At 37.4% G+C, this 23,385-nt stretch overlaps 2 protein-coding genes and 1 long non-coding RNA gene across 5 annotated transcripts; 2 read left to right on the forward strand and 1 right to left on the reverse strand.

Annotated features, from left to right (window-relative positions):
- The first annotated feature begins 9,219 nt into the window (after nt 1-9,219).
- On the forward strand, nt 9,220-12,016 carry LOC114522586. Its single transcript, XR_003686911.1, has 2 exons — nt 9,220-9,401; nt 11,491-12,016. It is a non-coding gene; the product is annotated as an uncharacterized LOC114522586 (long non-coding RNA).
- A 572-nt stretch (nt 12,017-12,588) lies between these two features.
- On the forward strand, nt 12,589-16,678 carry LOC114522655 (peroxisomal NADH pyrophosphatase NUDT12-like). Of its 2 annotated transcripts, none has more exons than XM_028543389.1 (3): nt 12,589-12,910; nt 14,231-14,910; nt 15,460-16,678. In XM_028543389.1, the coding sequence occupies exons 1-3, from the start codon at nt 12,702-12,704 to the stop codon at nt 15,927-15,929; spliced, it is 1,359 nt and encodes a 452-aa protein (XP_028399190.1). In that variant the 5' UTR covers nt 12,589-12,701; the 3' UTR covers nt 15,930-16,678. The 2 variants fall into 2 exon arrangements, with proteins under 2 accessions (XP_028399190.1, XP_028399191.1); XM_028543390.1 differs by lacking the exon at nt 12,589-12,910 and adding an exon at nt 12,948-13,253.
- Nucleotides 16,679-16,713: 35 nt separating this feature from the next.
- Nucleotides 16,714-22,056, reverse strand: LOC114522573. 2 transcript variants are annotated; one of them, XM_028543302.1, is made up of 17 exons: nt 22,027-22,056; nt 21,789-21,912; nt 21,409-21,485; nt 21,125-21,296; nt 20,782-20,847; nt 20,617-20,689; nt 20,271-20,504; nt 19,880-19,961; nt 19,647-19,781; nt 19,089-19,138; nt 18,866-18,969; nt 18,592-18,666; nt 18,225-18,321; nt 17,882-17,975; nt 17,735-17,797; nt 17,123-17,259; nt 16,714-17,031 (listed from the first exon to the last, which is right to left on the reverse strand). In XM_028543302.1, the coding sequence occupies exons 1-16, from the start codon at nt 22,039-22,041 to the stop codon at nt 17,140-17,142; spliced, it is 1,581 nt and encodes a 526-aa protein (XP_028399103.1). In that variant the 5' UTR covers nt 22,042-22,056; the 3' UTR covers nt 16,714-17,031; nt 17,123-17,139. The 2 variants fall into 2 exon arrangements, with proteins under 2 accessions (XP_028399103.1, XP_028399102.1); XM_028543301.1 differs by having other exon boundaries at nt 16,714-17,259.
- Between the last annotated feature and the right edge of the window lie 1,329 nt (nt 22,057-23,385).

Below are 23,385 nucleotides of genomic sequence, written 5' to 3' on the forward strand. Positions count from 1 at the left end.
CTCATTTACATCCACAACGTGCTCTCTCCATGCATATCATTTGCTAGCCGGTCTCATTACATCCACAACGTGCTCTTCCACGCATTTAATTTTGCAAGCGCCTAATTACATCCCCCAAGTGGCCTCTTAGTCCCGATTCGCATGGTCACGACATCAAAATAATCATGTCAACGGGTTTCACCTCCAAACGTTTGGTGCATGGTTACTTTAGCATGATCTGACAAATGAAAAAAGTTCTGGGGGACAAATATACGGTAAAACAACGTAAACTGATGTCGTGACCATGCGAATCGGGTACAGTGTAAACAGGATCTAACTTGATGTGCTCAACCGTGCGAAATCCCTTCATTTACATTTCTTAATTATTAGCACCAATTTACTCATGCTAAAATGACTCATTCATTTAAACAAATGTACGGTGTTGATTAACAACAGTGAAGACTTTAGCCAGAGATGAGATTATGGCTAACATTAATAAACTTCATACAGAGGAAATTAAAATTGAAAAAATCAGCAGAAGGAACCCAGATCGCTTGGTCGGTAGATCTGCGTAAACGAGGCAAAAGCAGAGGAAAACAAAACTAGGCTTGGCAAGCAGTTGGCGAAGCATATGATGTGCTAAAGTACAGCAAACCCACAAAAGAGAATTTGAACAAATATTCGCGCTGCCATACTTGCAATTGATGGACGTATACTCGGCAGAAAGGAACTAATTTAGCAAAATGTTTGGAGTATTTCTTGGACTAATTTTTCGTGTTTGTGAACCGAAATATTCCATGTAAGAACAGTCGGGGTTTTTTAAAAAAAAGGTTTATACTGTATTAAAATTATAAAATACTTCTTGGCTGGTATAGATCTCCGTGAACGAGGCAAAAGCAGAAGAAATTTGTGAATTATCTTTTAAATTTTATAACATATTAAAATAATTGTAAATGATCTCATTTACACTCTAAATGCGTCCTACTGTACACATATTCAATGATCCCTATTCACGTGATGGAAAGTCTCCATCCCACATGATTTATGATCCCTGTTCACATGTACCTCATGGTCATTGTCCACGTGAATCATGACTTCTTTGTTCACATGATCCATGACCCATGCCCACGTGCAAACGCATGGTCTTTGTTCACGTGAATCGTAATTTTTGTTCACGTGAACCTATTGTGTCGGCACCCTTTGATCCCTATATGGGGGGGGTTATCTACTGCTATCCACCGGATAGTGGTTTTTTCAATCGCTTCAAAATCGCCCGTTATTTGCCACAACTTTGATTAAATTTCAGTATTCCTAAATCGAGGATCCTCTTTAATAATTGTTGCTTTCAAGCTAAAATTTTGTCGCTTTTCGAGCATTTTTAGAACGGTTGAAAAAATCACTATCCGGTGGATAGCGCTATCCAGCTTTCATACAACCGGCCCCTGAAGTATATCCCCTTGTTTCGCCGTATTATTAAGCAAAATTGATTTGTAATAAACATGCATGGTAATATCTCCAAATTATATATCCAAAAACTAAACCAAATTTCTGGGGTTTTTTGCCTTTATTGCAACCGTGATGCATCAGCTTTTTTGTAAATCAGATGCCATAAATTTTGGCTGCAACTTGCATTTACCATGCACTTGGTTTAAAATGGCAAGTTCACACGCAAGCTCAGGTCTATTTTGATGTTCCAAACGGTGGACTACAGAGTAATATCCACCAGGTACATGTTCAATTTCTGAAATGCATTTCCGAATTTTGCCTGAATGTCCCCTAAGAACATGTGTTGTTTTTTGTGAATAAGCGTGAAGCATTTCTAATTTTGGATCGACCTTACAAAAGCCTTTGAACTGTTCATTACCTCGAAAATTCTTCGTTTTTGACGTGAAAGTGTTCTTTATGTTTCCTTGCATAGCTTGACCATTCATCAATTCTGCTTCAAAAGAAAAACTCTTCAATTTGAGTACCACATGCGTAATGACTTATCATAGAAAACTAGCCCTTATTTCATGTCACTCGTAGCTAGATATTTCAATAAACGCTACGAAAAAAAGATTTGACAGTGACATTCTTTACCACAACACTCATACCCTCGTATACATAAGAAACCCTATATTGATCCACCAGGACATCCAAAGTCCCTATTCCCAATAGGACGATCCATTAATCATCCAATCATGAATAGTAGGAAGAACGATATGCTAGTAAAGAAACTGTGAGTAACCAAAATGCGATGAAATCTATATATTTTCATCTTATGAAATGGAAGTCCTTTTATCTTTCTTTAATTAAGCCGTTGTCTTGCCCGTGGATATGCACCAATTACGAAATTACTTTTCTTGGAAGACAAAGAGGGCATTAATGAAAAAATTCTCATTTGCTGTGGAATTTAATGCCGTTAAGTCTTATATACTTGACTTTCTTGTAACACGTCACTCTTTATCACTCACGATCAAACGCACTGAATAGAAGACGCAAACTAAAGTCGATACAATCATTCAAGGATCGATGTATTGGGTGAAATTTTTCGTAGTTGCATGCCTCGTGGTAACCAATGTCCAGTGTGGTTTTCGTCATGCTTCTGAGGGGTTTGTTACTCGAAAGTTGCCAAAAATAACATGCATTTCAAACCCTGCCAACGATTTCTGCCCGCTTGATCACAAAGTTCCCAACTTGGATCAAAGTCTAACACGCATCGACAGCGAAAGCATAAAGAAAGTTTTGAATATAACCACACAAACTCTTCGCGTTGCTGGTGGAAGCGATGAATGCATAAAAGCAAATGAAATATTCCAATGTTCAAAAATCATCTACGTCTGTGAAACCAATCTAAGCTACGTGTATTTGAACATGGATAAAGCGCACAGACGGTGTATGACAGCCAGCGACAAGTGCAACGGAACAGGAAAGATAAACCTCAACAAATTTTTCAACTGTGCGCAATACGCCAATGCAACTGTGAGGTATGACAAACCAGTGATGTGTAAAGAATATCCTGACGTGGAAAATGATACATGCCCCAAGCGAAATTATAAGGTTAGCCGTTAAACGATTGAAGACGCACCATAAATTTAGGTACACGTAGTAATAGTCAGGCTGATATCAGTCAGCGGCTATATGACTATGCAACACTCACAATGAAAACTGCAAAGCAGTAAGCTCTATAGACAAATCAGGCTTGCATTAGTAACAACAGTCAGCACTCGGTCACACTAGCAGTATTGCAATGATCAACTGACATTGAGGAAGGTTGAAGGTGAAACGCTGAAAAAAAACATTCCAAAGCTGTAACTACACTAGTCAGGCTAGTTTAGATAATCAGTACAGTCAGCATGCACTCAGTTAGACTAGCACAACTGAAATCGCCAACAGCGTGGCATTTAAAACGGCAGGAAAAAATGAACCACAGCGATGAAGCACTGCAAGGCAGCGAATAAAGACTATTCGAGCTAGTTTATTAACAGCAAGCAGGGACAGCCAATATAGCCTACTTATACTCAGTATCATATATTTGCATAACAATTCTAACCATTTGGATTCGAAGTTCCTCAATGCTCAGTTTTCCTCAATTAAACATGAAGTGCAACAGGAAATGCCTGAAACTTAAATCGTACACTTTGCCAGTAAATATATAAGAGCATTCCCGCCAGAAACGTATTCCACTCTAAACCAGAAAGTATGGTCACAAAACAGAGAACCACGGTTATAAGAACATTCTCGCCAAAAACGTATTCCACTCTAAGCCAACATATATGGTCAAAAAACATGCAGAGACACTCAATTATATAGAAGCATTGCCGCCAGAAATTGAAGAAAAATTGCGCTGGATATATTTTAAGAATGGTTTGACCAAGGAATACAAACGTCTACAGAAAATACAAAGCGCAACAAATGCCTGTTTTCCTAGTTCCCACACTAATTGGATTGAAATGAAAATGCACAAGGAATTAAAAAGCATTTTAATTGTAGTGGACAGTGAGCATCTTTTTCTGGTGACTCCAATTTGCAAAGAGCGAGATATGTCGTTGGACATGTCGATTCATCCACATCGAGGAAAAAAGGAAGCGAATTTTAACTGAATTGGCTTTGAATGAATCCAATATTTTGATCCCAATGGATTATGGTCTTTAGAAGGAGCAGCTTGTGCGTGGTGTTGTATTCAAAGATTATGCCATAAATTGCATAGCTACAATAACTTGCCTTTACCGAAGTCCTGCCAATTATCATGCACTCTCTTCAAAACCACTTAACTCAAAAGATCCTGTCATGACAACCTGGCCCACTTCACGTTTTATTAAAAAACAAGGCTAATTGCATGGCGAATACAAAAATACAATACAAAGAATCAAAGCGACTCGTCCCTTGTTTCAGTAAATCGCCGCACTCCCAGGAGACGACGTCCAGAGGACTATATTACGTTTAGAAAACGACTGAGGACATATTGACTCTGCCCACTCTGCACACTCTGAAAGACATAAGTAATTTTGCCCGAATGTCCCCTAAGAACATGTGCTGTTTTCTGTGGATCAGCGTGAACCATTATCGATATTGGATCGACCTTACAAAAGACTTTGAACTGTCCATAACCTCGAAAATTCTTCGTTTTTGACGTGAAAGTGTCCTTTATGTTTCCTTGCATAGCTTCACCATTTATCAGATTCTGTTTCAAAAGAAGAACTCTTGAATTTGAGTACCACATGCGTTATGACTTATCATAGAAAACTAGCCCTTATTTCATGTCACTCGCAGCTAGATATTTCAATAAACGCTACGAAAAAAAGTTTGACAGTGTCATTCTTTATCACAACACTCGTATACATAAGAAACCCCATATTGATCCATCAGGACATCCAAGGTCCCTATTCCCAAAAACTTCATCATCCAATGATAAATAGTATAGGAAGAACGATATGTTGTTAAGCAACTGTGGTAAACCAAAATGCAATGAAATCAATATTTTCAGCCTTTTGAAATGGAAGCCCTTTTATCTTTCCTTTAATTCAGCAGTCAGTGTCTTGACCGTGTATATGCACCAATTACAAAATTACTTTTCTTGGAAGACAAAGAGAGCATTAATGAGGAATTTAATGCTGTTAAGACCCAACTTAACTTTCTTGTAACACGTCACTCAACATCACTTGATCAAACGCATTGAAGAGAAGAGAACGTGCAGTCTAATCATTCAAAGATGCGTTGGGTGAAATTTTTCGTACTTGCATGCCTTGTGATAACCAATGTCCACTGTGGTTATAAGCATGCTTCAGAAGGGTTTGTTATTCGAAAGTTGCCAAAAATAACATGCATTTCAAACCCTGCCAACGATTTCTGCCCGCTTGATCACAAAGTTCCCAATTTGGATCAAAGTCTAACACGCATCGACAGCGAAAACATAAAGAAAGTTTTGAATTCATCTATGCAAACTCTTCGCGTTGCTGGTGGAAGCGATGAATGCATAAAAGCAAATGAAATGTTCCAATGTTCAAAAACCATCTACGTCTGTAAAACCAATCTAAGCTACGTGTATTTGGACACGCACAAAGTGCACAGACGGTGTATGACGGCCAGCGACAAGTGCAACGGGACAGGAATGATAAACCTCAACAAATTTTTCAACTGTGCTCAATACGCCAATGCAACTGTGAGGTATGACAAACCAGTGATGTGTAAAAAATATCCTGACCTGGAAAATGATACATGCCCCAAGCGAAATTATAAGGTAAACAATAAAAAGATTGAAGATGCAGCCTAACTTTAGGTATACACGCAGTATAGGCTAATTTTAGTAGCAGCCGCTATACGATTATGCAATTTACAATGAAGAAGGTTAAAAATGAAGCACTGAATAAAACATTGCAAAGCAGTAAGCTCTATAGACTAGTCAGGCTGACATTAGTAACAACAGTCAGCACTCAGCCAGACTAGCAGTACTGCAATGATCAACTGACATTGAGGAAGGTTGAAAGTGAAACGCTGAATAAAACATTGCAAAGCAATAAGTACTAAAGTCTAGACCAGTCATGCAGGATAGTATTAGTAGCAACAGTCAGCACTCCATCAGAATAGCAGTACTGCAATGATCAACTGACATCGAGGAAGACTGAAAGTGAAACACTGAATAAAACATTGCAAAGCAGTAAGTACTAGACTAGTCAGGCTAGTATTAGTAGCAATTAACAGTCAGCACTCAGTCAGACTAGCAGTACTGCAATGATCAACTGACATTGAGGAAGGTTGAAAGTGAAACTCTGAATAAAACATTGCAATGCTGTAACTACTAGACTAGTCACACTATAGTTTTGTAACTACAGTCAGCACTCAGTTCTAGACTAGCACAACTGAAATCGCCAAAAGAGTGGCATTTAAAACGGCAGGAAAAAATGAACCACAGCGATAAAGCACTGCAAGGCAGCAAATAAAGACTATTCGAGCTAGTTTATTAACAGCAAGCAGGCACAGGCAATATAGCCTACTTATACTCAGTATTATATATTTGCATAACAATTCTCATATTTGGATTTGAAATTCCGCATTGCTCGGTTTTGCTCAATTAAACGTGAAGTGCAGCAGGAAATACCTCAAACCTAAATCGTACAATTTACTCGTATTATTCTACTCTACGCCATCATATATGGTCAGCAAACATACAGAGACCCACACTTATGTCTACTTTGTTATAACTGTATCCAACTAGCAAACTAGGCCATTTTTGCCTTTGGGTATGACATTAGAACGTAAAACTAAGCATCATGCAGTTGATTTCCCCGCCATTATTGCGGCCTGTCATTTGACATTGAACAAAACTTGAAAATCTTTGCCAATGCTTTGGAGGCTACCCACATGTATGCATTGCATACCTATTTTTCAATATTATAGGTCCCCAAAAATGCCAATTTCACGTCATTTGTTGAAATGCAGAAAACAGCAAAACGGATGTTAAAAGAAAACAATGTGACTACAAATTGCAGCAATCATGTGCTTATAGCTGTATGCTACATTGGCTCCCCAGCATGCACAAGAGATGAAGCGTATGAAGTCAACTTGCTTGGTAAAAAGCTTTGCTTGAAAGTCATGAAATGGTAAGGCTCTTGGACGCCGGACAAAAAGACCGGTCGTTTATCAAAGTTCTGCGCTGTTAACGAAATTGTAAACTCTTACTCAGAGCTCATATCTACTGCATGTCGGTAGGTAATGCAAATAGGATCCTAGAACGTTCTAGAAAATATTTCTCAACACACGCACTCCCCAAAAAGGGCGCATATACGCATTCTTGGCAAGTCAACCGAACAACCACTATAGAAACATAATTCAATGAACTCTGTCTTTCAGTTTGGAATCAGCAAACAATACCAATCTCACGAGGTTTGCAACAAATCTCTGCCAGAGACTCCCTGACGAAGAAAAAGCAAAAAATATCTCAATAAAGGACATTGAAAATTCAATGGTATCGACAAAAACGCCAATGACTGGCATTACATTTTCAACAACCAGGATCCTCTTGGCCAGCCCAACAGTGCGACACAGCACAACAGTGGGAGGCAACACAACAACAACAACAAAACAATCCGCAGCATCACGTTTGTCTACATTGGGTCACATTTTTCTCGTTTTTTTATTCTTAGGAACTCTTGCAATGTGAATTTATCATGAAAGGAAATCGCGTTTAAAGCACTAGGTACAAAGCACTTTTATAGAGTTAACGAACTAGGTTTAAAGAACTAGGTTTAAAAAACACATGTAGCACAAGGAAATACGTGATGAATAGCACTAAATGTCATTATACTTTTGCGGAAACCATGGTCCATGGCTTTGTTTCGTCGTAAAAAATTGTCAGACATTGTTGCAAATACTGTATCTTAATATTATAGCGTTTTAAACCCGGTGTTTGCTGTCATATGAACTCCAAAAAAAACCAAATGCAAGAATATAGCACGCAAACCGCTTCCTCACTAGCCAGCAGGTTGGCGATGTGCGGTTATAGAAATAGATAAGTTCAGACAATCGTAAACCTGGATATGCTAACTTTACAGCTGTTCGTAAGATTGTTAGTTTGTACATTTATATTTTTACAATCACAAGTCTGATACATGCATGCAGCCCGTCACCAGGATTCGAAACTCCGTGGTTTGCAGGAAATAATATTCAAGTCTTGTGACACCATTAATGGCATACAAAACCGCCCAAACAAGTCAACAAAGCAGTTAATAACTCAATTGTTATTTAATTACTGCAACGAATTCCTAACGAAAGATTTTTATCACAATGACACGAACATTTGAACTTTGAAATTTTTCGTCATATTTCACAGGTAAACACATCAAAATTGTAGATTACGCTGGGTTCAATATTACGACTATACAAGATGTACAAGAGGAGCCCAACCGAGCCTCAATACACAGGGATTGGAAATGAATTATCTTAATAGGCAGACGCGAGCTTTTTAAATGCAAATGCCACCTTGGCGGAACTTCTGTTGTCTCAATGCTTGAAGTCCGCTAAACTTTCATCAGGAATGTTTTAACTGCGAGAGAAATTATTTTTTTATGCTCGTAGCCATTTTAGTTGTTCTTCTGACTGCACTGAATGAAGTTTACCTTTATTCGTACTATCCTACGGCCACGTTTTCGTGTTCAATACTTGTACTCGTGTATTACACTTGGCTTGAATGAAAATTATGTTATTAGTTTCAATGCAAAGTTGCTATTGACTCTAAGATTATAAGGAGTCAAATTCGTTCAGAAAAGCACCGGAATATAATCTTCAGCAACCATTCTCAAAATCACCGATGGATCACGAGTCAAGATCACTGATCTATTGATACACTGGATATAGGGGCCGCGCAAGAACGTTAAGTGGGAGGGGGGGGGGAAATATTCATGTGAGCAGACCGTGAAAACAATCAATTTCAAAAAAATTAATAATGCTGAACTTGAATATATGAATATCTCCCCCCCTCAATTAACGATCTTCCGCGGCCCCTGACTGGATAAAGAAAACTAAGATTAATAATGAACTTACATCCTAACTCCAGAAAAGTGGTGAGGAATTCAGTTGTATCAGGTTCTAAGGTAGAACGGTAGTGAATTTCTATGTTTTCCGCGAATTCGGAAATTTTCCAGGTATCCGGAAGTCAATTAATTCTTGTTTTGTTTTTAATGGTAACGTTCTCTATCCAGTGTAATATTATAGATCAGTTCTCAAAATACCCCATCCGGATATAGGTGCGGCTAACATCTCGTTATATTTCCTCATTCAAGCAATCTAGCGCTACGGAACAGAGCTGAGCTGAGCTGTGCGAGGTCTGAAGTCGACAAATTAAACGAAAAGATGTATTGGTCTTTATCTTTGGTACTTGTATGTTTATTGGTAACAAATGTTTATGAATCTGCCACTGCAACGTCATCATTAATAGTGCCTACGAGGTAAGCCGTTATAAATAATAACTAATGCTAGTTTATATGCTTCGAAAGAGGTTTCCATTCTTTATGGATAACGTCAGGTAGAGCGTTTGTAGAAATTAGTTCAATGTTAGTTATTATAACTACAACTTGCAAAGCTAATGAAGGTGAAGGCGAGGGTGAAGGTGAAGCTAAAACTATTACTACGCCTATGTCAATTATTAATTAATTCAAGCGAGGTCACGTCGTGAACAAGTTCCTGACACACATATAGCCACGTTAATTTGTGTACAAGTGTTAAAATTTAGGATTTCCTGACAAATACATGCACATTCCTGCATGGCTTTCTTTTCAACTTTTCCCCAACTGACGAGGTAAACTTCCACACCCAGAAAAAAATTCGTTTGTAGACTTTTTCTAGACTAAATTTCATGGACAGCAGTCTCTACAACCTTTACAAATTATAGCCGTACACGGAAGTGGCACTTATCATTGAACAGTTATTTAGGTACTTCAAACGCGATTCAAAGTTTGCCGATAGCAGTTCGTCTTATATAAGTAAAGCTAAGGCCTCTATTATCAAAAATGATATCGCTGATAAATACTATAGCAGTATAATGTTCAATATATTTAAAAATAACCTGCTGTTTCAGATGATGATTTTCGTAAAAGGAAAAACATTCTATTCATTCCATATTGATTAGGCATACAATTTATAGTATACAAAGAATGATTCTCAAAGACAAAGAGAATTTGAGGTAGTCGAGACTACGAGTATAAAGAGCGGTGAATATCTACAGAAACTTTATGAGCTTCACTGTCTTGGAATGTGGCGAACTTGCTAGTTTTCAGTACCAAACTTAAATCATGATTTACATGAAAGGAAACTGGAATAATCTTGCGGGCGGAGACACTATCGCTTCAAAGGTTCCGACTCAAGAAGCCTTTTAATTTTTATTGTTATAGGTTGAAGTTGCAAAGCTAATGTTACGCCTATAAAAATGCAAATATGGATTCGTGTAAAGCCACGTTTGAATGTACCGAAACCAAGTGTTAAAATTAGTCAAATTGACATCTATAACTTCCTTATTGCATTTTTCAGCGTTGAAATAATATCATGAGCAATGCATTTAACAATACCGTACCCGGAAATATATATTTCGCGGTGAGATTGGAATAATGTACGTTCAAATGCAGCACGACGTCTGCCGTTAGCAGTTTGTCGTATATACCCAAAGGTTAAGTTAAAGTTTTTATTATAAAAATGACAGCGTTAAGTAATGTTTTAAACATGCAATAAGTAATTTAAAAATAACTTATTGTTCCAGATGTCAATCGTCGAGACAAGAAAAGCATTCTATTCATTCCAATGATTTAAAAGGTGTAGCGTAACTGAACGCTAGGGCAACTGTCTAGAGATATTTCACTCCGTTTACTGCCCTAAAAACTTGGCGGTGTAGCTGAAATAGTCGCCAAAACGTAGAGTTTAAATGTGATTTTCTGACAGAAAACATGGAAAGCAACAAACAGTTGGGGAAAGACAATAACTTTAAGGATTCCGACTCGAGAAACCATACTGTTATAACTGCATGCCTATATTGTGCTGAAGCTAGCGCTCGCAAAGGGAAACGTGATTGTTTGGTAACTAAATTTTCTCAACAATCACTTTCTGAAAGTTTAATCCGGTTCATCTTTGAAGGGTTCAGGCATTTGGTAATATACGACAGGCTAGCATATTATTCCAGGCTAGTTTTCCAGGATGATGTTATCGGCTCATTTCAATACCTCAAAATCATCTCACGCTTCGTTGAATCTCGGGTAACCGGGCTCATGTAAACAGCCCCTTAGATTATGTCAAGTCTCTTTTTAACTACACACCGTGGCTATAGTCACCGTTTTCTAGGACCAACATGTACCACCTGACGATAGACCTTTCCCCTTTTAGCTTTCAAGCGCGCAATGCGTGACAAATCGGTACAAACAAAATCGCTTTTAAGCATGCAGAGCGATATTGCAATTTAAAGTTGCTTGATAATCAACTACCGTCACGCATAGCGCGCTTGAAAGCTAAAAGGGGAAAGGTCTATTAACCATTTCTTCTCTCAACTTTTAGTATTCACGTCAAAACGGCAAATACAGCTACGGTCAATATGACATTGCCAGTAGCCCCTCTCCCGACTGCTTCTGCATCGCATGATCAGGGCGTATCTAATCGTACGATGCAAAAGCCTGGTCCTAAGCCTGGTCCTGCAACGATATCAAACGAAATGTCCGCTTCATCCACCGTGAATTCAACAAACACACCTGGTGGCGGAAAATCAGCGTCGTCAGTTGTCACACATACATCTGTCCTCTTCGTCGCTTGCTTGTTCCTGGGTAGTTTTCTAACCTAAATTCTCTTTTGACGAATACTGGAATATCGGTTTAGACGTAAAATCTATCGTAATATCGTCCCATTTCCAGACATCTTATAGTATCTTACATTTTCTTAACTTTTTATGCATGTTCTTAGTCCAGATCATTGTAAAGCTTTTCTACTAATATATATCCCGCTTTGTTAGTAAATTCAACATAACCGTAAACTCAAGTGGAAAGTGTTTTTTTCTTCTAGTTATTAAAACATTGAAACACGCGTGGAACATTCCGTATCAATCTTCGGTTAAACTGAGATTTGGTTGTCTTTTTGAAATTTACGACTGCAGCAAGCTAATAAACGAACGAATATAGAAACAAGTTCAAAAAGGAAGTCCATTTTAACCAAGTTTTTTCATCTTAACAAGCTCTTCCCTTCGGCAATAGAGAAATCAGTTTTGGTAAGATGCCTGCGTGTCTGTTAATTCGTGGTTTTCTATATAAGGGCAGGAATCGCCAAGTCCATCGACCCAAAAGAGCCGAATATATAACCTGGGTTACTGAGCATTACTGAAAACCTGGGAACAAGGACGATAACCAGGGTTTCCAATCTCGCTCCAAGCCCCATTTGCGTATGAAAACTGAAATTAGATTACAGTCTTTTTTGGTGCTTCTGCTTTTTGTACGTCGACAAATATTCGCCATTTTGAGAGTAAACCGTAAAACCAGTGAAAGAATAAATAAATTTACCCTAAAAACTATACATAAGTGATATTGTCGGCTCGTCGCCAATCACGTGCTCCCTGTATGTTAAGATATGAAAGGAAATAAAAGGATAATTTAAAGGTCGAGCGCAATCAGAGGACTAGGGAGTAGCATTGCCTTTCAAGAGCTCCGTGTAAATTGTAATATATTTAATAATTTGGATTTGACATCCATTATTGCTCAATTGCAATTTTTCGAATCTGAACGATGACCGACAATCCTGTATCCGAAGATTTGTTTAGAGCAATTCAAGACAATGATTTGGTCAAAGCACGCACGATTCTGGCAAAACAAGATGGCGTCGACCATTCCAGCTTCAGCTCTATAGATGTGCAAGATTCAGACGGCTGGAGCGCTTTAATGTTCGCAGTCCGACAAAACAATGTCGAAATAACACGGGAAATAATCAAACGCAGGTCAGTACGTCACATAAACCCTCAAAAGGCAGCTTTATAATGCGAAATATTTTATAAATTCGCACGACTCGACCGCTAATATGATAGTATATAGTTTATTTGAGCATGCGTACAAGTTGTAAACAAAAGGACGGCCATTTGCTCAGCAATCGTGCGAAAGCGAATCACGAAGCGATTCTAATCGATTTGTTATGTATTAACGTGGCATTTCGCTTGACACATCGACAAATATTCATCCCAGTTCCTTGCATTTCAAAATGCTTCCTTCAAGGTCGGTTTTCTGGGCTCATCGATGTTGCAATAAAATATCTGCACGTAAAGGTTTTTTACATAGTAACATAAGGTATGAATTCTTGCGAAAGATTTTTAAATAATAAATATACTCCCTTAAAACACTTGATTTTAATATTATTAGAAATATTAGAATAAAGTATAAAAAGTATGAAAATGGTCTTTGTTCAATTTGCAAATAATAAATAATATGGCCTTTGTTCCTAGACATATTTTAATTAAAAGGTAAAATTTTATTTTTATTTTATCCAGTTTATTTTTATTTTATTTTAAGTATATCAAGTATAAAGGAATAAGAAACAAGTATTTTTCGCTTCAAATTAGTCATTAATCTGTAATTGATTCTGATTTCTAGTGTAATATCAATTGTATAAGAAAGCCACTATTACAAATTTGGTGGGTGTACATCCCTTCTTAAATATTTGAACTGAACCAGTTATCTGAACCAGGTAACTCCATAATAAAACTCCGTACTGAACCAGTTATCTGATGGCTTTTCATAACATATTTCGAATAGTTGAACTGTGTCACAACATCCTGCTCCCCCCAACAGCAACTTTACAGAGTACAATTATGACCTTGTGTAGTGATCAGGTAATAAGGAGCATTTAGAGGTATTTCATACTGCAATGCTACATTTTGTATGTATTTTGTGCTACGTACTTTGCCACTTTAGTCAGCAAGAGATGCTTTTTTATTTGTCGACAGCACAGTTGGAGCCCTACAAATATTGAGATAACACTAGAAGAGAACTGCAAGGCATTGGGTCTACCCATAGACAATCAAATAAATATAATATGTATTTTCTTTGATTGTCTATGGTCTATCAAAACAACCAAGTTGCCAACCAGTTTAAATCAAGTTTCCCAATTGCAATCTATTCCATCCATACAAACAACCCCCAACATCCACCATTAGTTTCAACTCCATAAAAACAGCACACTTTCACTTCTTTACTGCCATTTATCGAGGTATTTGAAGGCAAATAATGAAAGAATGTTCACGTTTTGATCTTAATCTGTTTTGTAGAGCGAACACAACTCTCAGAAACAACCAAGGGCAAACAGCATTCGACATAGCAAGGCATTTTAAGTCGAGAGCAGCAATAAATTTACTAAATTCACAAAAACCTTTAACATCGGTCAAATACCCGACGGTGAACTACTTTAGCCACGCGCCTTTGAACCGACGTGCGGACAAACGAAAAGACACAACATGGCTGAACGAACAGATGAAAAACCCAAAGTCAAAATACGTCGTATTTAGCAAATTAAAACCACTAGCAGCAAAACTATCCGGTGAGAAACGATTTCGTTTGGCGGTATTGAGTTACGAGAAATTGTGCAGTATTCTTGGAAAGGACAAGGAACGGCTAAAAAACATTGTATTTCTTGGAATCGAGGAGAGTTTGACAAAAAATGATGACGAAGAGGCGATTGATGATTTCGCATGGTTTGCTGTTGATATTGGTAGGATCAACGATGCCTCGTCGAAATTCTTGGAAGCCTTTCCAGGAACGGAATACCTGGAGCCCCGACCGGGGTTTTTGCAAGTCCACATAGAAGATGCGACGATCTTGGCCCAAGCACGGCCGATACTTGAGTGGCATCAGTTTAACAGATTCTGCCCAAGATGCGGAAATGCTGTGTCTATGGACGAAGGCGGTTACAAGCAGAGTTGTTCAAATAATGAATGTGATTCAAATAAAAGTAAGTCTTGTAGTCGAGAGAAAATACAACCAGATGTTTTGCGTCCAGTTTCATATTGCGGTCTGCAGGCATTACCGTTATTTAGTTAAGGCCGTTTTCCACTTCAATCATATCGTAGCGAAACGTAGCGTATCTCATTGTTTTAAAGTCATTAGTTCTGGTTGAATACTTCGGAAACAAAGAAATACGCTACGTTACGTTACGATACGGTTGAAGTGGAAAACAGGCCTTAGTATGCTGTACGTGTTGAAATCTCACCAGACGTTAGTCACACAGTCCCTGACTCTTCCACATTCCCTAACAAAGCGATAAAAATTGATGACGCTAAGAATAGTCTCCAATCCCAGGCACTCTATCGGAAAACACATGACGATGCGTTCAGCTTCTATATACAGATCAGTCAAAAAAGGAACGCGATAAACCTGAACTCTATATAGTAGCTGAATGAGGCGGTATTTCTTCATCAATGAAGTTCCTGGGTGCGGGATTGCACGCAGCGTCATTTTTTTGAATTTATGTAATGATGTCTCTATTCTTTCATTTAACGAGGAATCCTTAATGTGAGCTACCCTCGCATGGATCCGGTTGGTATCATGTTAGTCGTATCCCAAGATGGCACAGAGTGTTTGCTGGGTCGTAAACCAGTCTTTCCAGCGGGGATGTATTCCTGTCTTGCGGGATACATGGAACCAGGGGAGTCAATTGAGGATGCCGTGAGACGCGAGGTGCTTGAAGAAAGCGGTATCCACGTGGGTCTCGTCGAGTACCATTCCTCTCAGTTCTGGCCGTACCCTACGCAGCTTATGATTGGCTGCCTAGCTCATGCCACCACAGACAGGATAATCGTGGATAAAGAGGAACTCGAGGATGCGCAATGGTTCAGTATGGATAGTGTAAGACGCGCGAGTAACCGTGTTGTTGATCATTCAAAGCCACCATCCTTGTGGTTCCCGCCCAGACAGGCAATCGCAAGACAGTTGATTGAACATTGGTTAGATTCTGGCTCATCAAGGTTATAGATGAAACCCTTGTTCTCCAAGATTGTAGGTTATTATAATTCCTGAGACAGTTTGAAATCACATACAGTGACATACAATTGTGACAAAATATATTCAGAAGCATGTTCAAAGGCACAGTGAAGCCTTTTGAGTGATGGTTAATTAACTAAAACGCATAACCACCTTAATCAATAAAAAATTAACTATGGAAATTCAAGCATAATTAATGATTGCCGAACACAATGTTTTTCTCATTCAAAATGTTAAAAACATTTAATTATTTAGCTTAAATTATGCTTAATTGCTTTCCCTAGTTAATTTCCCATGGTGGTAATCGTTCGACGTTTGACTCCATCATTTAAAAGGCTGACCAGTGTCTTTCAACAAATGCAGAATAAAAACTACAAGAGCAAACCTTATTTTAAAATTGCGCCTTGTTTGCTTCATTTGTTCTATCAAGCAACTTTTTCATTACTCACCTCAGATATACATTGAGTTTACTTCAATAGTGCGTCACTTATGCTTTTCTTACAAGCACGAGACAAACGCACGATAGCCCCTTTAAGTAGAACAACTGACAGCTTATTACGTTTCAACTTCTACGATATTCGAATTTTAGAAACAATGCCAGCACCACTACAGAGTTCGTTACTAGCCTGGGCCCATTTTGAAAACACGCTCCGGCCTTATTTTGCAACATTAATCATGTACAATCTTTATATATATTTGATTTGTATATGGAGTTAAATTGTTAGAAATATAATAAATTATCATACTATACGAATATAAGTTCTTTGATGTCCCTTATAAAAATAATCTATGAAAAAACCCCGAGTAAAGTTTCATGATAATCCAACTACTCGAAATCGGTTTTTTTTAAATTTTTTATCCATTTCGTTTGTACGAAAATGGTGAGAAATTGGGTCAGCGAAATTCTTCAATGCGTGCCCAGTTGTTGATTCTAATTCTAACATTCTTTCCAGTCTCGTGTGCGCATCACGTGCGGGAGATGCTGTAATTTATCGCGCGCTTTACCCACGTCATTCGCGCAAAAAAATACAGCACTTTCTTCTTATGGCTAGGTTTATATATCGACCTAGCCTAATCACGGTGATGCATTCTCCTATGTACAAAATAGGCTTTTAAAACGGTAGAATGGAGGAATATAATCTGTAGGAAGATTATTTTTCCAGCAAAATCGTAGCTGATGTTACCTTAGATCACATGGGTATCATCTTGGATCAAAGTATTCCTCACACTCTCCATCAGCGACGCGTTCCGCCACAGGGCCACGCATATTTTCACTGATAGACGTTTCCAAGCACTCCGGGTCAGTAATGTTCAATAATGTCTATAAAATATGAAGATAATTGATATCTAAAGCCTAATAATTTATTTTTAACCGCCAATAATCTTCATGCCTTGCGCGCCTTATTCCACTTAGCACCATCTTTTTGACTGAGAAATTCAGATTAAGGTTTTCAAACAATCCTATGAATAAAATAATTAAAGACCCTGGGTACGAGGTTGTGAATAAGCTTGTTTATCTTCAATTTTTTCTACTGGGGGGGGGGCACTTGTCCTTTGCCGAATCGAATGCACGTGAACTTAACTCAAAATTAACTCACACGTGAATGACCGAATTTCGAACAGTGCTCGAATTCGTCTGGGTTGCTCGTTTGAATGTAGCCTAAAGTTGTAACACTGGTTTATAAATTTGTGCTCTGAAGTGTCGCATTTAAAGATTAGAAGCTATTTATTTGATATTAAGGTCATATTTTATGAACAGCATCTAAACCAGCATCAATGTGTATGCTACTGTTTACCTCGTTATTCCACAACAACTTGTAAGAAGGAAACGATTCTAAATCGTAAACCTCTTTGAAAGCCTGTGAAGTAAACAATGTGATTGAAGTTCAGACAGCCTTGCGTAAAATACACTGAAATAAACAAAATAAACGCTCTTCTCCTACCGGTTCTAACTCGAAATTGATTCGGACAAACAGAGCTTGTTCATCGATTCCAAATTTGCGGTTTAAATCTTCAAATCTTTCCCAATCATCTTCACTGGAGAAAAGAGGGACAGACATGTGAATATATGAAGTGTTCTATTGTTAGAATTTGATCTGCTGCAGCCACAAGTACACAAAATATATTATAAACACAAATGTCATGCACTTAAGTGCTTATTTGAGCATTGATGTGCTAACAATAGTCAATAGACAATAAAAAAGGCAATAGACAGTGAGTTGAATCCCGAATTTTCATACACTTTGTACGATAAACAATTAAACTGTAGTTCTTTATAATTAATACCTCGGAACATAAAATTGTGCGACAATCAGTTGATCTCTGTTCTGCCATTGTACATCGCCCCAATGTGCAAGACTTCTCACCTCCAAGATTTGACGAACTGTGTGATGAAACCAACAAAGAGGAATATCGTTTTAATTCAACTACTATTCGGCTTACTACTTGTTTATATCTTTAAATTTTCAGGCAAAGCTATAAATCCAGAACATTCATGATCCAGAATGCCTAAATTTTTAATACTTCATGTAAAATGGTAGATAATGTACCTTTTTACCGGAAGTAATCAATATTCATGCATTCTGATTGGGTAGTACGCTATTAGTACTCTTGACATGCTTAAAGTATGTACGCTATTAGTACTCTTACTAACACGTTCCATGGCCCTCTGACATAGTTCCAGCTTGGTCAACACGTTGTACGATCAGAGTCTCCTGTGATTTTAAACCTAGGATAAGATATCTCGTATACTTATCGACCATTTGGATGCAAACCTCGGCGGAGTTGAACGTAACTTATTTTTCAGTTAACACCATCATTGTTTGTGCTCTGCACTATCAGAGCCCATGGGACCCATTTGAAATGGACGTTGAATTGTGTATAAATAGATAAATTCTCTTTTAATACAAAATCATATGAATATTTACCAAGATCGTCAAGCGTTTTCCCCTTTTCGGTGAGTTTAATTTGTGGTGCAACTGTCATGATGACGAAATCATTCTCTTTCAACCCACTTATACTGGAAATATGCCTAAATAAAAAAACTATATTTCAACATGCATGAACAATATCCGATGAAACACTTCTGACCACGCTTCTAAGAAGTACATGCTAATTTAATGCTTTCTCTACCGTGTCTATGTGACATACTTGTATATTTCTTCCAAACAACTGTGCGACCCCAATTTCAGATTATTTATCTAAAAATGTAAATACAACATCTTTTAAGAGACCAGTCATATATTCCCAAATATATCCTTTGTTGGCTACCAGCTCTAAAACAAAATACACCTTTTCGAGCATGGTATAAAAGAATGATGCTCAAAACCTGTGCGACTCTGAGTAAAATCTATCCCACATTTTACATTGGATAAATCCGCGTGACTCTGAAATGGCGGGAAAAAACTGGGGCTAGTTGTCATATAAAAATCTATTTTCGGGTGAAACAACTTAAAATTCCTTGAAATATACTTTAGCTCGGTTTTAAATTTATGTCGGAGCTATAGTTCTTGTAACTAAACCTAATCACAATATTTCTACTGATTTCACAAAGAATAACAAAATATATAATAGATTGAATGCTGCAAAAATGATTTCTATCTTGACAAACTTTCTGGGCGCTGATTGGCTAAAATATGAGCGCGAAATCACCTGGTTTAAAAAGTACAATAATTTTCATTTTTTTAATATTCTATAATTTATACTAACTCTTCCATCGGGTAACCTTATTCGCAGCGAAATGCTATTGTTTTCATCCTCCCCAGCTTCCCGCGGTCTCTCCCCAGTTTCCCCTGTCGTTGTGGCAGAGCCATCTTGCATTCTCATAGTTTTGACTCTCTCCCCCTAAGTACCAAAACATCACATGATAATTTCGATTGATCCAGGTCAATCGGGGCTCAAATGGTTTAGTTTAACTAGAAATCACTCTTTCTAGGAATTACTTTTTCTTTTCTTTCTTTTCTCTCGTCCTCCAAATTCTTTAACAAATATTCTTTTTGTCTTTTTTGCTCGGCCTTTTCTAATCTGCAACGAAAATATTCACCAAATTCGGTACAAATTGATAGCAAGATTGGTTTTTTACAAACGCTGCGCAAAATTAACGGAAAATGAAACAACTTTTATCATAAACAGTTTCACAAATTTTACAATGATAATATATGAAATATCTAGTCTTAGACCGTTGCAAATAAACTTGTTCTACTGAAATAATGGATAACTCTGCAAACTTAGCTAGATTTTTTACTCATCCACCCCTCAGCCTACACGAACGGCGCATACAACCTTGTTTTGGAAGCTTCTTAGAAAATTAACAGCAAAATATCATGAAATAACCTTGCAGCCTCAATTGCCTCCAGTCTAACACGTTCTTGAAATCGATGTCTTTCATCAAGCGTTGTTTGATAACGTGAAACGGGACTCGTTATTGTGCTCGATCCAGTCCCTCTCTCACTTTTAGCGACATCGCCTGTTTTGGCTGGATTTTGCTCAACTGTCTTATCAGCTGAGCTGGTTTGATGAAATTGTGCCATTTGAATTTCACTCACTTTACCAGGATTACTGTTTATCCTGTTGACATTAACGTCGAAAAACACTGATTATTTCTCGTTCTCCCAAACTCGTATAGAAACACGGAAATTTTTTCTTATTTTTTAAATAGCTCCAGGAATTGCAAACATACCAGTCCATTGCTGGTTGAACTCCTTGGTTCATAGTCATGATCAGAGCCTTTTCTGCAACAGCCACATCAAATCCTTTAAACAATAGGATATATTTTACATCAAGAAAAACCCCAGTGGGGGAACAAGATGTCTTGTAGGACAACATAATATGAATTTTTTCCTACCCATTTCCTTCATATATGATAAGAGAGTCATGTCTGGTTTTGAAGTCTCATCAAACATACTGGAATCTAATATACAAGTATCAAGACAAGCTAATTAGATGGAATTTTTTTTAAATGTTATTATAGAAAAGCCCTGACCCAATGTAGCCCAGATATCCAGTTTCATAATCATATATTTAGGTATGTGGGGGATGTAATGTGTCACTGACTGCAATATAAACTGGACAAAAATATCAGGGCTTTCTATAGGTAATGTCCATTCTTCATTTAAAAAATATTGAAATGATTCTCATGGAAAAAAATCATTAGGAAAAGTACTATCCACAGACATACTGTGTTGTACCTGATGACCCTCTCAGCTGAAGGACACTGCTTGATTGTTGTTGCTGTGTTGATGTGGAAGACTGGGTATTGCTATCTGCACCTGATTTGACATCATCTGTAGTTAGGACATCCAATATAGTCTTGGCCTCATGAAGATGAACTCCTTCAGGTAGTTCCAGGAAATCATTGGACTAAATAACATATAACTAACTACATTGGTTGAAAACGGTTGAGTTGAGTGGTGCTTACATTTCAATGTTACATGAAGTGTATACAAAAGGAATGGTTTAGAGATGTGCTGACCTCTTCAAAACCTGCTAACAGTAGAAAAGACCTTGCATCCTCATTACTCCAGATTGTTGAATGAAATTTTGGGTTACCTGTTTAAATCAGAAATCTAACTAAATAATTCTCAAAATGCAACTTGACAATATATTCAAAATGGGGCGAAAGGCTGAACTCTGAATTATAGTACTGTCATAGGCAGCCCTGTAAACAATGTTTATTTCTAAGATTACGTCCAATGACGAAACTTTACGAATCCACCTTGTTCGCTGGGCTGCCTATTATGGTAATGAACTAAGAAATAATGTCCCATAAATGGATATCTTGATCCATACTGGTGAAATCCGCGAAATTTTCTCTGCTTAGGCGCATTAAATACAACCTAAACAACTTCTCACTTTTTCTTATCTTCCTGTACTTTCCATTGGTTGGATTCTGGACGATATTGGTCACGTACACTTTCAAAAGATGAAAAATACTTTGCACTTTGCCCTTATCTTCTGTCTTTTCATTTAGATGTTTCTACAAAATTAAATGACAGATCCGAATGTAAAGCACGGCAGCACATTTTCATCCTTAGAAAGGTAAAATCCTAGCAATTGTCGAGTAAACAGATTAAATTATCATTTACCATACCAAAACGTCTTCCATTTTGTTTTGAATTTGATACAGTTTCGAAAATCCGCGAAAAAATTCTAACAAACTTTTTGATTGGTTAGATTTCATGTGTTCGTGTTCCAATAAACCAATCAGAGCATTCGAAATATTGAATCATCACACAATTATAGCTCATTTAATATTCATACATCATCTTTTTATACAAAAAGTATTAAAAACTTTGAAAATACCGAAAATATTGAAGCAATTCGAAGGATTATTGTACGGCAGTTCGGCTCATTTTCAGACAAATAAAGTGATTCTTTTGTGTAGATTTTATAGTTCTAACTATGGTCTGAATAACGTGCATCCTTGTGCCAATCGCACTGTATATTTGGCACAAGTTTCTTCAGCCTTTAGTTGATATGTGGTATGGGAAGAAACCTATTTCCGACAAATCCGCTTCGGTTGATGATGAAATCAAGGTAAAGTTGGTTTCCCGATCGTTTCTCCACACGTTAAATGTTAAATGTCGTATATTATCTTTACATGTTTGGTATAGTATTATAGAATTTGAAATTTTGTTTTCAACCACGAATGTACTATCGCAGATGTATTAAAACAGTAAAAACACTGAATATTCTCATCAGTCGTCACAATGGAATTGTCATGACTGGCAAAAGGGATTTACGCCGTCAAAGTTACTTCTCAAAACTCATACAATAAATTGTTTTATTTGTCAGAATCCCAATTGCATAAATGCAACTGATGCATTGCTATTGTTTCAAAGTACTATATTTTCAGATCAATAACTCCAGTTATTTTAAATCCTTTTTATTTTCATTCTTTTCAGAATGGCTCTGTGAAAAATGGGGAACTACCTGCAGATTTGAACACAGACATAAAAGGGGAGCCAGTAATGGTCGAATCAACCAAAGACAAATGATAGCATGCATATTTCATGTTTAGCAAACAATTATGAAGATGATGATGACTTGCGAACAAAGCCTTTCAAAGGAACTTTTCAAGTTTGATGTGGAACTAATACATAAATTCATTTTTGTTTGACACTAGCAATTTTGAGTACGGTTAGGTATATATATAAATATTGTATAATGATAATATTTATTCAAAACATTTTAATGAAATAAAAGCATCATTGATTTAACTACTTTTTTTTAGTCATTTTGAATGCCTAAGTGTGTGTGTAATACAAGGGGAATTGCCAGTTTTATCAAGGGTTAAAAGAAATGCAAACATTTTCTAGGGGGAAGAGCTGGAAGACTTCCACCTCAGCCAGCTGCCTCAGCCACCCACCCCCACAAATGAAAACAATGTTTGGTCACCAGACAAATCCTGGCTTTGCTTTAGTTATTATTCCAGTTATATAGAGTTCCG

Source organism: Dendronephthya gigantea, unplaced genomic scaffold (assembly GCF_004324835.1).
Source record: "Dendronephthya gigantea isolate DGI-Jeju-01 unplaced genomic scaffold, DenGig_1.0 000023F, whole genome shotgun sequence".
Taxonomy (NCBI): Eukaryota; Metazoa; Cnidaria; class Anthozoa; order Malacalcyonacea; family Nephtheidae; genus Dendronephthya; species Dendronephthya gigantea.